Here is a 13,020-nt window from a genome sequence, read left to right on the forward strand (position 1 = left end):
CTTCTACTTTAATGGAATGTGTTGTGTGTTTGTGAAGAGTTTGGTCGTAAATTAAAGATTTTCTTTGTTAGTCTCCTGTATTTACGTATTAACTTGAATCTATACACGAGCGAGACTTTACTGCTTCATTTGCCGACGGGTTCTTTTTTCTTCACCCAAACAAAGTACGTCACCAAGCTCTGTATATAAATATATAAAGTGTCTTATTATCAGAGGTGGAAAGTAATGAACTACATTTACTCACGTTACTGTAATTGAGTTGGTGTTTTTTTTACGTGTACCTTTTAAAGTATTTTTTTTAATTTGGAATTTTACTTTTACTTACTATGTTTTTTTGAAAATACTGTACTTAGTGAATGATGAGGATAGTTGAATGATGGGCACAGGTGAATGAATGATGAGGACAGTTGAATGATGGGGACAGATTAATGAATGAGGACAGGTGAACGACGGGGACAGGTGAATGAACGATAATGACAGGTGAATGACGAGGACAGGTGAATTGGTGTAATAAAATAAAAATTAATTAAGGTCTCTGAGTGAGTGACATTTGTGACCTTTGACCCATTTTGAATGATACATTATGTGTTACATATTTAATTTTGTCAGCACTTTAACTTGAGGTCAGTGGCCAACTTGACTCAAAGACACTAAAAAAACCACAGACCAAGCCAGAAATCTTGGTGTAGTTATGGACTCAGACCTGCATTTTAACAGCCACATAAAGACCATCACTAAATCAGCCTATTATCATCTTAAAAACATTGCACGAATTAGAGGATTTCTGTCTAAACAAGACATGGAAAACCTTGTTCATATATTTATTCTTAGTAGGTTAGATTATTGTAATGGTGTCTTTACAGGTCTCAGTAAAAAAATCAATCAAGCAGTTGCAGCTCATCCAGAATGCTGCTGCCAGAGTCCTGACCAACAGCAAGAAAATGTACCATATCACACCTGTCCTTAAATCACTGCATTGGCTCCCTGTGTGTCAAAGGATCGAGTTTAAAATCCTGTTACTGGTCTACAAGTCACTGAATGGTCTTGGGCCTAAATACATGTCAGAGCTGCTCGTTGGGTATGAAGCATCCAGACCCCTCAGGTCATCAGGGTCAGAACCAAGCAGGGCGAAGCTGCATTTAGCTTCTATGGTCCTCACCTGTGGAACAAGCTCCCTGAACACCTGAGGTGTGCACAAACTGTCAGCTTGTTTAAACCAGGGTTGAAAACATTATTGTTTACTGCAGCTGTCTGATATTGCCAATTATAACCTCTTTAACGTTCACATCTGCTTGTTTAATGATGTTTAATTATTTTAAATTAAATTCCAATGTTTTATTAATTTTAAGTTAACAGATGCTTTGTCTGTTCGGTGTTTCTCTGCGTTAAAGGGGGTCTGATTAGATGAAATGGGAAGAACAGGTTAAAGAGCACTTGTCGAGTCTTGGAGACTCGAGCTGAGTGGGAGTGTAAGCCCTGTGACTTATTTCATTTTCACATCGAGGACAAATAAGAGAGGGCAAACACAGAACAGATGAACAATTCTTTGTCTGCTTGATTTAAAACATTTTTAATGTTTTAAATTGTTTTTATTTCTATAATTGATTTTTTTTTAAATTGATTTTGTTTTCATTTCCAATGTATTAACTTGCTTCTGTAAAGCACTATGAATCACGTTGTGTAAGAATGGCGCTATACAAATAAACTTGCCTTGCCTTTCAACAATTCATGTGAGATGTGTGTCCCCTTGTCCTTTTTGCACGACACAACCTTTGTTAACCTTGTTTACTTACTTTAACTTGAGTACATTTTTAAACATACTTGTAAAAATAGTACTTTTACTTTAGTATAATAGTTCAGTACTTTTTCCACCTTTGGTCAGATTACTGGTGTTCATGTAAACATATTGTTGTTATTGTTGTGGCTGTTGTTGCATTGAGTGGAGTGTAGTGTCACTTAGGAAACTTTTCTACATGCATTCACACATTCTGTTCGTGACTGCTCAGTTTTAGCAACCAATGAGGAGAGAACGGTCTGGCTAACACCCTCCAAACCCCAACACACCCCGGATCCATGCCCGGACCTCACAGTATCGCCGATGCGCCATTTTGGGTGACGACACGGCTACGGTAGCTTTTAAAAACACCCATTTACAGGCCGGAGCTAATGAGCTATAACGTCCCCGACTCGAAAGACTCGAAAACTCGTATAGTACGTACTCTGTGCGAACACTCACAGTCAAAGTTGGCTCCATTCTCGGCTCATGTGACGCTGTTATGCCGCACCTGTCATGGCGGAAAGCGGCTCCCATGTTTGAGGCGTTACGTACGTGTCTACGGTTACGTACGCCTGTGACGTTTCACCGGCGGCTCAGTGTTACTTAAGCAACTTTCACAGCTTATGTCACCGCTGGAAAATCATAACATCTTCAGATAAACTCACCGGAACGGAAAAGGTACTGTGCATATAGATAAAGTTTATGGTCGAGGTTATATATAAATAAGTAACTTACCATTTTAAAGTGTGTGTACGGTTTACACTGCTGAGTGCTGACCTCACTGACATGCTGCTCTTAGCACAGATACTACTGCAGCTGTCCTTCAGTGTGGTGTCTCAATTTACTGCCTTTTAATTGCTATATAAAGTTAAATCAAATGGTCATTACTGTAACCATGTCCACATCAACACGTCGACCTACAGTCTACATTTTGCTCTGGATGGTGTGGTTATAGTATAATAATGAATTCATACCGCCAACATGCAAAAACAGCTTTCTATTTGCCATCTTTTCTCTTGTTTTTAATCTGATTTATGTCCATTTACAAATGAGTATTTAATCAATCAGGCGTTTATTATGTATTAACAAAAGTTTACATATGCATCTTCTCAGAATACATCTTATAAATGCTTAGAAATGTATTTATTCCATCCAAGACATTATCTGACAAAGATTTTAATGACAAGTTTTATGTCTTGAAGATTTAGTTAAGATACAAAATGCATATTGGGGAGAGAATTGTGCTAAACAAAGTGTTTAAGTTTGCATTTTTGAGTATCATTTGCTATTAAACGGTTATATTTTATGAAATGAAGGGGGGGGGGAGAAAACACACATATCGGCCATAAAATAATTTTAAATCGGCTGCCATGAGACCTAAAGATCAGCACTGACCACAGAAGAAACTTAACTGGCTTTAAATGGCTTTAAAATAAGAAAATCGTCAACAGCAGATCTCTTTTTTTCCTTCATATTCAGAAAACTCATGGCTCTCAGAAGTGGGCTCAGTCGTCTGCTCTCCAGCAGTCAAAGATGTGCTGCTGTCACAGCGTCCAGAGCACAGGGCACCACTGCTGTAGCTCACACAGGTACATCTTTGGAACTGTGTGTTTTACATTGACAGACAATGTGGTGACAGTTTTATGATCAGATTTCACATTTCTGTCCAAAATTGTTATCCACAGGACTCAATGCTTTTTCATTTTCTTTTTTTTTCAGATGTGGAAGAAGTCAGGAAACCAACAAAAGCAGGTAAGTGACGTTTTAAATGTGTTGCGTCCGTGTCTGCTGAGATTCCTTCACATGTTTTGTCACCACACGACATGACATAACTACTGTGTGTGCATGTGTTTGTGTTTTGACCCCTCAGCCAAGGTGTCATTCAACTGGCGGGACGCTCTGAATCTGGAGGCTCAGCTGACAGAGGAGGAGATCATGATCCGGGACTCCTTCCGCGACTACTGCCAGGAAAAACTCATGCCTCGCATCGTCATGGCCAACAGACACGAACGTGAGCTCAACGGTCACCTGTGATCAGATCAGACAAGGGTTGTAACAGATAATAGAGAATTATTTTATCATCGAATGGATTAAATGTCATCTAGTTTATTGGGAGGATCTCATTGTAGCACAGACTAATTCAGCATCACATTTTATGTATTAAAAACTGCTGAGTTTCTTCCAAATATTTGATTATCAGTTTCTATTTCCCTACATGCGCTGTGCTACAGATTTCCACCGTGAGATTGTCTCAGAGATGGGAGAGCTGGGCATCCTAGGCCCAACCATTAAAGGTAAATAAAAACAAAAACTCTAAACATAGTCCTCATGATTATTTTTGTAAAGACTACACATGAAAGTATAGGATTATTTGCAATGAATTTCTTTTGACCTTACAGGATATGGCTGTGCTGGCACCAGTTATGTGGCGTATGGTTTGATTGCCAGAGAAGTTGAGAGGGTGGACAGTGGCTATCGCTCGGTCATGAGCGTCCAGTCTTCGCTGGTTATGCACCCCATCAATGCTTATGGCACGGAGGCTCAGAAGGAGAAGTACCTGCCCAGGCTCGGTAACAAGCTTGTTTTATTTATAAGATTGTTTCATTGAGCAGAGCACAAGACAAGTTTTTTTCCTTTTCTTTTGCAGCTCGTGGAGAAATCCTTGGTTGTTTTGGCCTGACGGAGCCTAACCACGGCAGTGATCCCAGCAGCATGGATACCAAGGCCAAGTACAATCAATCCAGCGATACCTACACTATCAGTGGAGCCAAGACCTGGTACGTTTGGAGAGACACACATTCCTAAAAAGCACTGTCACAGAGTTTTCTTAAAGCTGCAAGACAATAGCAGCATTTCCACCTTATGCAACAGTCAAGTTCAGCTGACCAATGTATGGTGTGTAGGTCTGGTAGCAATAGCTAACTTTAAATGAGTCATGGTTCCAAAAAAGGGAAGAGCACCTCTGTGGGGGTGGACAGGACTAAGGTGAGGTGCCGAGGCCTAGCCCTCACTACCCACTTATCAAGACGAAACTAAAAAGAAAACGGTCTATCTCTACTCAAAAACACATACAAATGGTGGCACTCACTACTTACCTAGTGTGTCTGACATAGATTCTGCTATGAGAACAGGCTGAATGCTACAGGAAGTCAAGCAAAAGAGAGAGAAAGCGCTCCTCTTTCAGGTCTTTCTTATTTAATCAACTCCTGGAGGATGAGTGGCTGCCTCAGCGATCAGCTCTCTCTCCACCAGCTCAGGTGGAAACCAATCATCATCAGGATATTCTGGGAAACCTAGGTGAGGGAGAGACTGGCAGAGAGAGAGAAAGGGGAGAAAGAAACAGAGAGAAACTCCATGTGCCCTACCTGACACGTAACAGACACAGTGACGCCCGCCAATTAATTCACAGAAGAAGACTACTGTGCCCTGACATTATTCTTGAAAAAAATAAAAATAAACAGCCTTAAATTCCCTCTCTATTGTAGAGTAAATGTCTTTTTTATATGGTACATTTTGAAAATTGTGATTTTCCCAGACCATTTCCATTGTAACCTACCGTACTGAACTGCACGGCTAGGTGGAAACAGGGCTAAATATAACGATGAAGAAGTGTAGTCCCGGATAATGATTCTCATTCTCTTTCCTCTCTTTAGGATCACTAATTCCCCCGTGGCAGATATTGCAGTGGTGTGGGCCAAGTGTGAAGATGGCAGGGTGAGGGGTTTCATCCTGGAGCGTGGAATGAAGGGTTTTGCCACCCCTAAGATTGAGGGCAAGTTCTCGCTGAGAGCGTCTGCCACTGGCATGATCCTGATGGATGAAGTGGAAGTTCCACAGGAGAACCTGCTCCCAAATGTCTCTGGTCTAGCTGTAAGTGACTGCTTACTCATCTCAAGATCATCTCCAGAATTAAAAAAATATATATATAACTATAACATTTTTATAGTGTTTAACTTTGAGCAAATATTTTTTATTTTTTTTAATTTTATTTTTTGACCAGGGTCCCTTTGGATGTCTCAACAATGCCCGTTATGGCATCGCCTGGGGAGCTTTGGGAGCAGCTGAATTCTGCTTCCATGCTGCTCGACAGTACACTCTGGACAGGTAAACAATATTCTGTTGACACTATGTGTGCAATAATGTATTGCACACAGTACTCACTACACTTAAAGGTCTTTTAATGTCTTTCTCTCCTCCAAACAGAATCCAGTTTGGCGTGCCACTGGCCAGAAACCAGCTGATGCAGAAGAAGATGGCTGACATGCTGACGGAGATCACGATTGGTCTGCAGTCCTGTCTGACGCTGGGCAGACTTATTGATGAGAAGAAGTGAGCCCTCTTTTACATTTGTTTTGGCCTCTGTTTGCCACTCCTCCATAAATTCCACTTTCCCTCTAATGTGATTATTCTTTTCATCCTCTTATAGAGCAGCACCAGACATGATCTCCATGCTGAAGAGGAATAGCTGTGGCAAGGCATTGGATATTGCCAGACAAGCCAGAGATATGTTGGGAGGAAACGGCATCGCTGATGAATACCACATTATCCGTCACGTGATGAACCTGGAGGCTGTCAACACATATGAGGGTAGGCACAGAAGATGCACAGGCGGCTACATCTACTCTAATTTTTGAAAGCTTGTTATCATAATTTTTAGTATAGTAAAGTGGAGTTATGCAACTCCACCACCAGAGGTCAGCAGTGTACATATTATTACTGATTGACACTTGGTGATTTGAAGTGCACTTTTTTTAAGTAAACTACACATGGTTTAAATAAATGTTTATACACTATTATATTTTTATCTCAGAAAACCCACAAGTTTCAGTGAAATTAACTTTGATATCTCTATGTTTTTTGTCTTAGGAACACACGACATTCACGCCTTGATCCTAGGCAGAGCCATCACTGGATTGCAGTCGTTCACTGTTGGAAATTAACATTTTTTCCCACTGTCTTGTTGTAATGGTACTCTATGGTGGAATAAAGCTGTGCTATCTGTTCAACTCCCCACGGAGAAACATGGCATCACTGAGGAGCTTTGCCAGTTGGGATGCCTCTGTTACAAATCCCTCATCACATCTACACTGTTTGTATAAACTACAAAAGGGAGACATCTTTTGCTGCTTTTTTCAATATAATGTGAAGATGGATCATCAACTGAACAAAGCACAGGGTCCAACTAAGACGTGACACATGTGTATAGTTATGTACTTAAAATATAATCAAGATTTCGACGTTATGCATGTAAAAAGTCACAGTCCTGCAAGATGATTTTTTTTTTCCACCACTGAACAGTATGTTAATAAACGGTCTGAATGAGTGCTAAAATAGAGAATAAAATTTAATTGAATCAAATTAAATTCTAATCTGTTCTTTAGATTGTCATGATTTGTTTATAAGTCATATAAATAAAGGGTGAACAGGTTATTCTATCTTTATTGGTTCTTCAATACTTGAAATGTATAAATAAAACATGGAATGAAATTTGTTTTCTTCGTCTCATTTCATGAGCTGTAACCTGAACATGAACATGAACACAGACGACTGTGTATTCTTGGAAAAAGTGGAAGAAGAAAGAGGAAACAAAACCATGGGTAATAAAATCCAGTCCAGTATTGGGAACAAACAAAGTAAACTCTACTGAATGCTCAAAAATTATAAACTCAAGAACGCATTAACATAGTAACATTATCTGTTTCAAAACTTTATAGCTATCAGAACAATATGGTGCTTTATTCTGGTGTCTCATTAATGGCCAGGCCCTCCCTGAGACTTGACAGGGCATGTGTGGCCTCTTGGAGCTCTTTGTGGAGCATTGTGCAGCTCTCCAGAACCTCAGACAACTCCTGCAGCTTCACCTGCATCTCATGACTGTTCTCCTCATACACCGTGTACATGTGCTCCTTCATCTGCTGGCTCACCTCTGTAACCTGGGGCAAATAATAATCCCACCGCTCACCAGATCAGAATATTGCACACAAAAGTGAGACCAGATGCATCAAATAAAAGTTAAGTACCTTCTCCACCAACTTCCCATGAAAGCTGTCCATCACTTTCTGGTCACTGGTGCGGCTGTTGTTGATATTTTCTACCAATTCCTGCATTCTTCCGGTGATGGAATCTATGCTGGAGCTACAGTAGATGTCAGCATACGGCAGATGTTTTATAGTAATAAAGAATAATACTGTTCGTCCTGCAATGTTTACTAAAAATATACATTTTGGAGTTGTCTCTGTTAATTGTTGTGTAAGAGATCGTGTACCTGACATTGAGCTCTTGAAATTCACTCATGCTCACATTTGAGGGCTTCCTTAATGGTATATCAGGATCTTCCTCCTGTGTCTGTAATTACAGAGAGAAAAAAACAGTAATTGCTCCATTGTCATGAGATGAAAGACGACAAAGCAATAAACACTTGCTGTATTTTTATGTATGAACCCAAAAACTAGTGTACAAAGATAGATAAAAATATTAGCCTACTAAGTGAGCAGCATAACTAAAACATTTAAGGAAAATGTCTACTGATGTTAATATTGAAGTGGGAAGTAGGCTCATTTCCCCCCCTATAGTGGCTATTCAATATATTCTTAATTCCTGGTGGGCTCCAGGAGGATAGCGCAATAAAAAGTCAATTTTTATGTATGGTACTTGGTCATGGCACAAAGAAGTAATAATAAGATTTTGGTTGATTGACACTGTGGAAAACCAAGCATGTTTACACTCTCTGAGTGCTGTCTAAGGTTTTATCAAAGTCCATTTTTTCATCTTTACATCCAGTAATGATTTTAACTAAAAACAAACCTGTCTTCCGACAAGCTCATGCATTGCATCCATATTTAAAACACTATATTTGAGATATACTATATATGTTTTCTATACGATGAAAGAAAGCAGTTGTTACCATCTGTGAGTCTTCATGTCTGGATTGGGGAGTGGAGTGGGAGTTTAGTCGAAACGTGCTCTCGAGGAAAGAATCCATTTTTCTTCCGTTACACAGTGCAGGGCTGAATCTGAAAGAGATTTTACAAGAAAATAAATAAATACATTTGAAATAACAACTCCTGTTAAAAGCACATCATTACCAATGCTCATCTGAATTGTCTTCAAACAGAACTAACATTAACATTAGTTAATTAGCTGACACATAGCCTACAGCTTAAACACCTTTACCTTTAGTTAAACTCTCACTGCCAAAACACATAACACACTCCTTAGCTTCACACGTCACAAATATTATCAATAACTATACACTTTAAGTTAATAAGACTTTCTGCTGAATATGTAGCTATCTCTGAACATATGCTAACGTTTGCTAGTTAGCTAAGTGCTAATACACTGCTAGCTAAACCTGTGGTTTGCTTTTAGTTTACAAATCAAGATAAAAGCCCACAGTTTCTAACATGTTAAGTGTTTTAAATAGAGCTGAAATAATGATATAATATAATCTTTACTGTCAAAATGAGAACATGTTCTCACCTGACTAGTGCTGACAGAGATATGTGTTAACACCTAAACAATAGGGAACTATTTTAGGCATTATTACCTTAGTGTTAGTTATTTTTACAGATTCATTTTTGGCAGGTCAGTTTGTAAGTCATCCAAATTTCTAAATTGCATATGGTTTGAATTAAATGTAACCTTTCAACAACGTTTTCTCTTAAAGGTAGAGCTAAGCTTAGAATACAATAAAACAAATACTATAACATAAAACGCACCACAAAACAAAAGGAAGGACACACAAACACTGACATCAATTTTGTTTAAATCTTAAGGAGCAGCCACTTTATAGGCTCTGTCATTACCAAAAAATTGAAATAATTCAACTACTTCTAACTTGTCACATGTAGACAACAACATTGTCACTGAATCGACCTTTATGATACTAAAAATTATAGTATTTCATCTTATTTACATCATGAAGTAACAGGGCCTTGGGCACAGAGATATATCTGGGAGTAGAGCAGGATTTCATTTTAGACTATTCAGCCAGGAAGTCATTTAATTATGGATTTATTTTAAACCTCAAAACAACATAAGCATTTCTTGGCAAACATGTTTCTTTGTTGATGTGTGTGTGTGTGTGTGTGTGTGTGTGTGCATGGTTTGAAAGTTCTGAGCACTTGATTGTTTGCTGTGGATTATTAAGTAATCTGTGTGGGATGGGAGGTGGATGGGGATGAGGGACTGATTGATCGCTGCCGGGATTGGAAGTGTAATCCCTCCCTTCCTCTCTCTCTGTGTCACCACCCACAGTCTGGATTATTTCAGTGGGGACGGCACAGCGCACAGCACAGGATGAACTGATGATGTGACACTAATGAACACAATGAAACTCGCTGTGTGGGAAAGTGCGGGTGAGCTGAAGCTGCAAAGATCCAAATGTGTTCATCTGGAAGCTGCAGAGACCTGGGCTTGACAGGTGGGTGAATTTATTCACTGGCCTATTTTCATATTGGTTGAATGTCTGCAAAAAATAAATCTTTCTTTTTGGGATCTAACTTTGACTCTGCCTTTCTGCTTTTAAGAGAGTGAGGTCTCAGCAAGAGGACACACCAAATCCGGGACACTTTTCACTTTGAATATAATGGAATAACTAATAACTGCAGGCTCATATTTGGTCAGCTCAATATGGACAGCTTTAATTACACCGGTGAAGGCGGACTGTCATACTTGGTTCACAATGGGGAGCCTCTGTACAAGGAGTACAAGCCTCCACCCAGGGACCTCATCCAACTCCCCAAACCTGTCATCTACCTCACCATGGCCGCCTTGGTCGTGGTCGCTGTTGCTTATGCCATCGTGGGTCACCTCATTAAAGACCTCATGCTGGATATAATAGGTACTCAAGTCTATTCCAGGCACATCAGCACTCACACACCAACAATTGTATACACATGTCCGTTAGTTTATTGACCTCTCCTTTTATTGATTTATTCCATTAAAAAATAGGTGAGACATCTGTACTCTGTATTTAATTATCCCTGAAGCAAAAACATGTCATATAATTGAGACTTTTCATGTAAGGCTCTCTATTCAACCACAAACATTGAATCAAACATGACTGATAGTGTGTTTAAGTGACTGTTCTTTGCCTTTGACTTCACTGATTTGAGCTGAGACTTATTGGTTCATGAAATCCTGATCTTTCTCTCTCTCTCTCTGTCCGTCCACAGACTGTTTACTGGGACCCATCGATGATGACTGTAAAAAAGACAGAGAGGTGGAGGGAGTCAGCCTGCTGAACATGCAGCCTGCCCTCAACCACTCCCACCCCAACGCGTTTCACGTGTGGGACCAAGACGACGTCATCATCCCGATGACACAGCAAATTGGGAGCCCAGTGTCCAGCCCTATTATGACCGCCATCCCATACTTACCTTCATTTTTCCCCAACACCATCCACATTGGCAGCCCCACCCACAACCAGCCAATCCCAAAGGAGAGTGAGGCATGAGGGGGAACGGTCCCAGGACAGTTCGATCATGGATGCATGACAAACTACGCATCATTCAGGACCTTTTATTTTCCACATTTACCAGGGATTACACGAGAGCCAATCTGGGCGAGTGGAATCACTTCTAATCTCTGTGTTTGACGAAGACAAAAACCTCTGAGCTCAGCGAGAGTCATCAGCATCATGATCATTCTCCTCTGCCTGCCAGTGACTCTTGTTACAATGTTATTCCAAACTGTTGGTGCAGCGCTTTGCCTGGTTCAACACTATATCCAACATTAAATAATCAAAATTCATAAGCAAAACCCTGTTAAGCAACAAACTCGGGATCATGTTTAGCCATGAACATGGGCGTGGCGTTAACGTCAAAGCAAATACTTCTGTCTCACTGACGTTTGTTAGTTATTTACTGAGGATTAAACTGTAATTATTACAGGTGTCAAATAAAGACGTACATGAATATTTGCTGACTTGTGTGTCACGGTTTTATCCTGAGACTGAATATATTCCAGTCTCTAGGAGGATCGGCCTTAATTACTAACTAATAGGGTAGAGTTAATTCACTTAGGGGAGGTGACCTCTTTAGAAAAGGTGACAGTGTCATACCATATAAGGACAAGTAGTGTCCATATAATTAGAGTCCAGTCAGCACATTTCTGTTGGATTATCATCACACCTTTATTGTCTCAGTTTCTGTATTAACATTGTTTTTTTTGGGAGAATTCTCATTGAGGCAACACTGCTCACTCATCTAAATCCAGAGTGTCTGTATTCAGTGACGGGTGAAGATTAAGAAGAGGAGATTAGATGAGCAGCTTGGCCTTTAATACGGCATCCTTTTATTACTTTAGAGCCACAGAATTAGATCATCAGACGGCAGCAGCCCAATCCGAGAGGGCAGACGTCACAACTTTTACCTCGTTATCCTGGTTGTGTGACAGGAAGACTGAGTTAAGGTATAATGAGGATTCAGACAGTGATGAGAGGGGAAGGGAGAGCACGAGGCAGCAGGTTAGGTCTGTTTTCAGTGTTCTTTAAATGACAATGAGCTGTGGTTGTTGTTGGTGCACAGCAGTTTTGATGCTATCTGGAGGCTACCGAGGTTCAATAACACACTTGAAAGGGAATTATTCAGCTGCAACATCCATTTTCTACCTCTTTGGGGTAGACGTTGTCATTGTATCTCACTATCGATGATACGATTCACACCGAAAACACTATTTTCTGCCAAAGTAAGAACAGGTTTCTGTTCTTAAATGGTCTAAAATGGTAGATGGAGTCTTTGCTCATCCTCAGAGCTGGAGGGGTTAGAGCTTATAAAATGATAAAGTGATAAACCAGATGCATGGTTCCACGACATAAAGCTAGATATTTCATGTTGAACCACTGAAAAGCTACAAGCTGAGGAAGCCGACCTGACATTGAAGCATTTTTAACTCGTATTTTATAACCTTAACCCATCACATTACCATTACTATGGCTCGACTGGGTGCAGGACTTCAGTCACATGGCAGCAGCTGCTAAAACCTAAGACATGGAGCTCATTGCACGTGATTCTGGATGAATGACTGTAGGTTAGGCTGTGGCTGAAAAGATCCGGCAAGTTCCCAAAACATTTTAACAGTTTAACAGTACAGCAGACTGCGGTAAAGGTCCAGTGAGTGATATTTGGGTGGGTTTATTGGCAGAAATTAAATATTCTACCCATAAGTATGTATAGTTTGTATAAGTGTATATATATACTTTGTACTATTTGTACTGTACACACATTTAAAGACAAGAAACT

General features: G+C 39.9%; 1 protein-coding gene across 1 annotated transcript; it reads left to right on the top strand.

The window, feature by feature from the left end:
* Positions 1 to 2,312: 2,312 nt before the first annotated feature.
* Positions 2,313 to 7,266, top strand: gcdha (glutaryl-CoA dehydrogenase a). Its single transcript, XM_058639607.1, has 12 exons — positions 2,313 to 2,455; positions 3,257 to 3,366; positions 3,497 to 3,529; positions 3,648 to 3,788; positions 4,009 to 4,071; positions 4,177 to 4,347; positions 4,425 to 4,554; positions 5,431 to 5,647; positions 5,778 to 5,881; positions 5,981 to 6,106; positions 6,204 to 6,364; positions 6,644 to 7,266. Exons 2-12 carry the CDS (start codon positions 3,264 to 3,266, stop codon positions 6,715 to 6,717), a joined length of 1,323 nt encoding a protein of 440 aa, XP_058495590.1. The 5' UTR covers positions 2,313 to 2,455; positions 3,257 to 3,263; the 3' UTR covers positions 6,718 to 7,266.
* Positions 7,267 to 13,020: the final 5,754 nt, after the last annotated feature.

Source organism: Solea solea, chromosome 10, assembly GCF_958295425.1.
Source record: "Solea solea chromosome 10, fSolSol10.1, whole genome shotgun sequence".
Taxonomy (NCBI): domain Eukaryota; kingdom Metazoa; phylum Chordata; class Actinopteri; order Pleuronectiformes; family Soleidae; genus Solea; species Solea solea.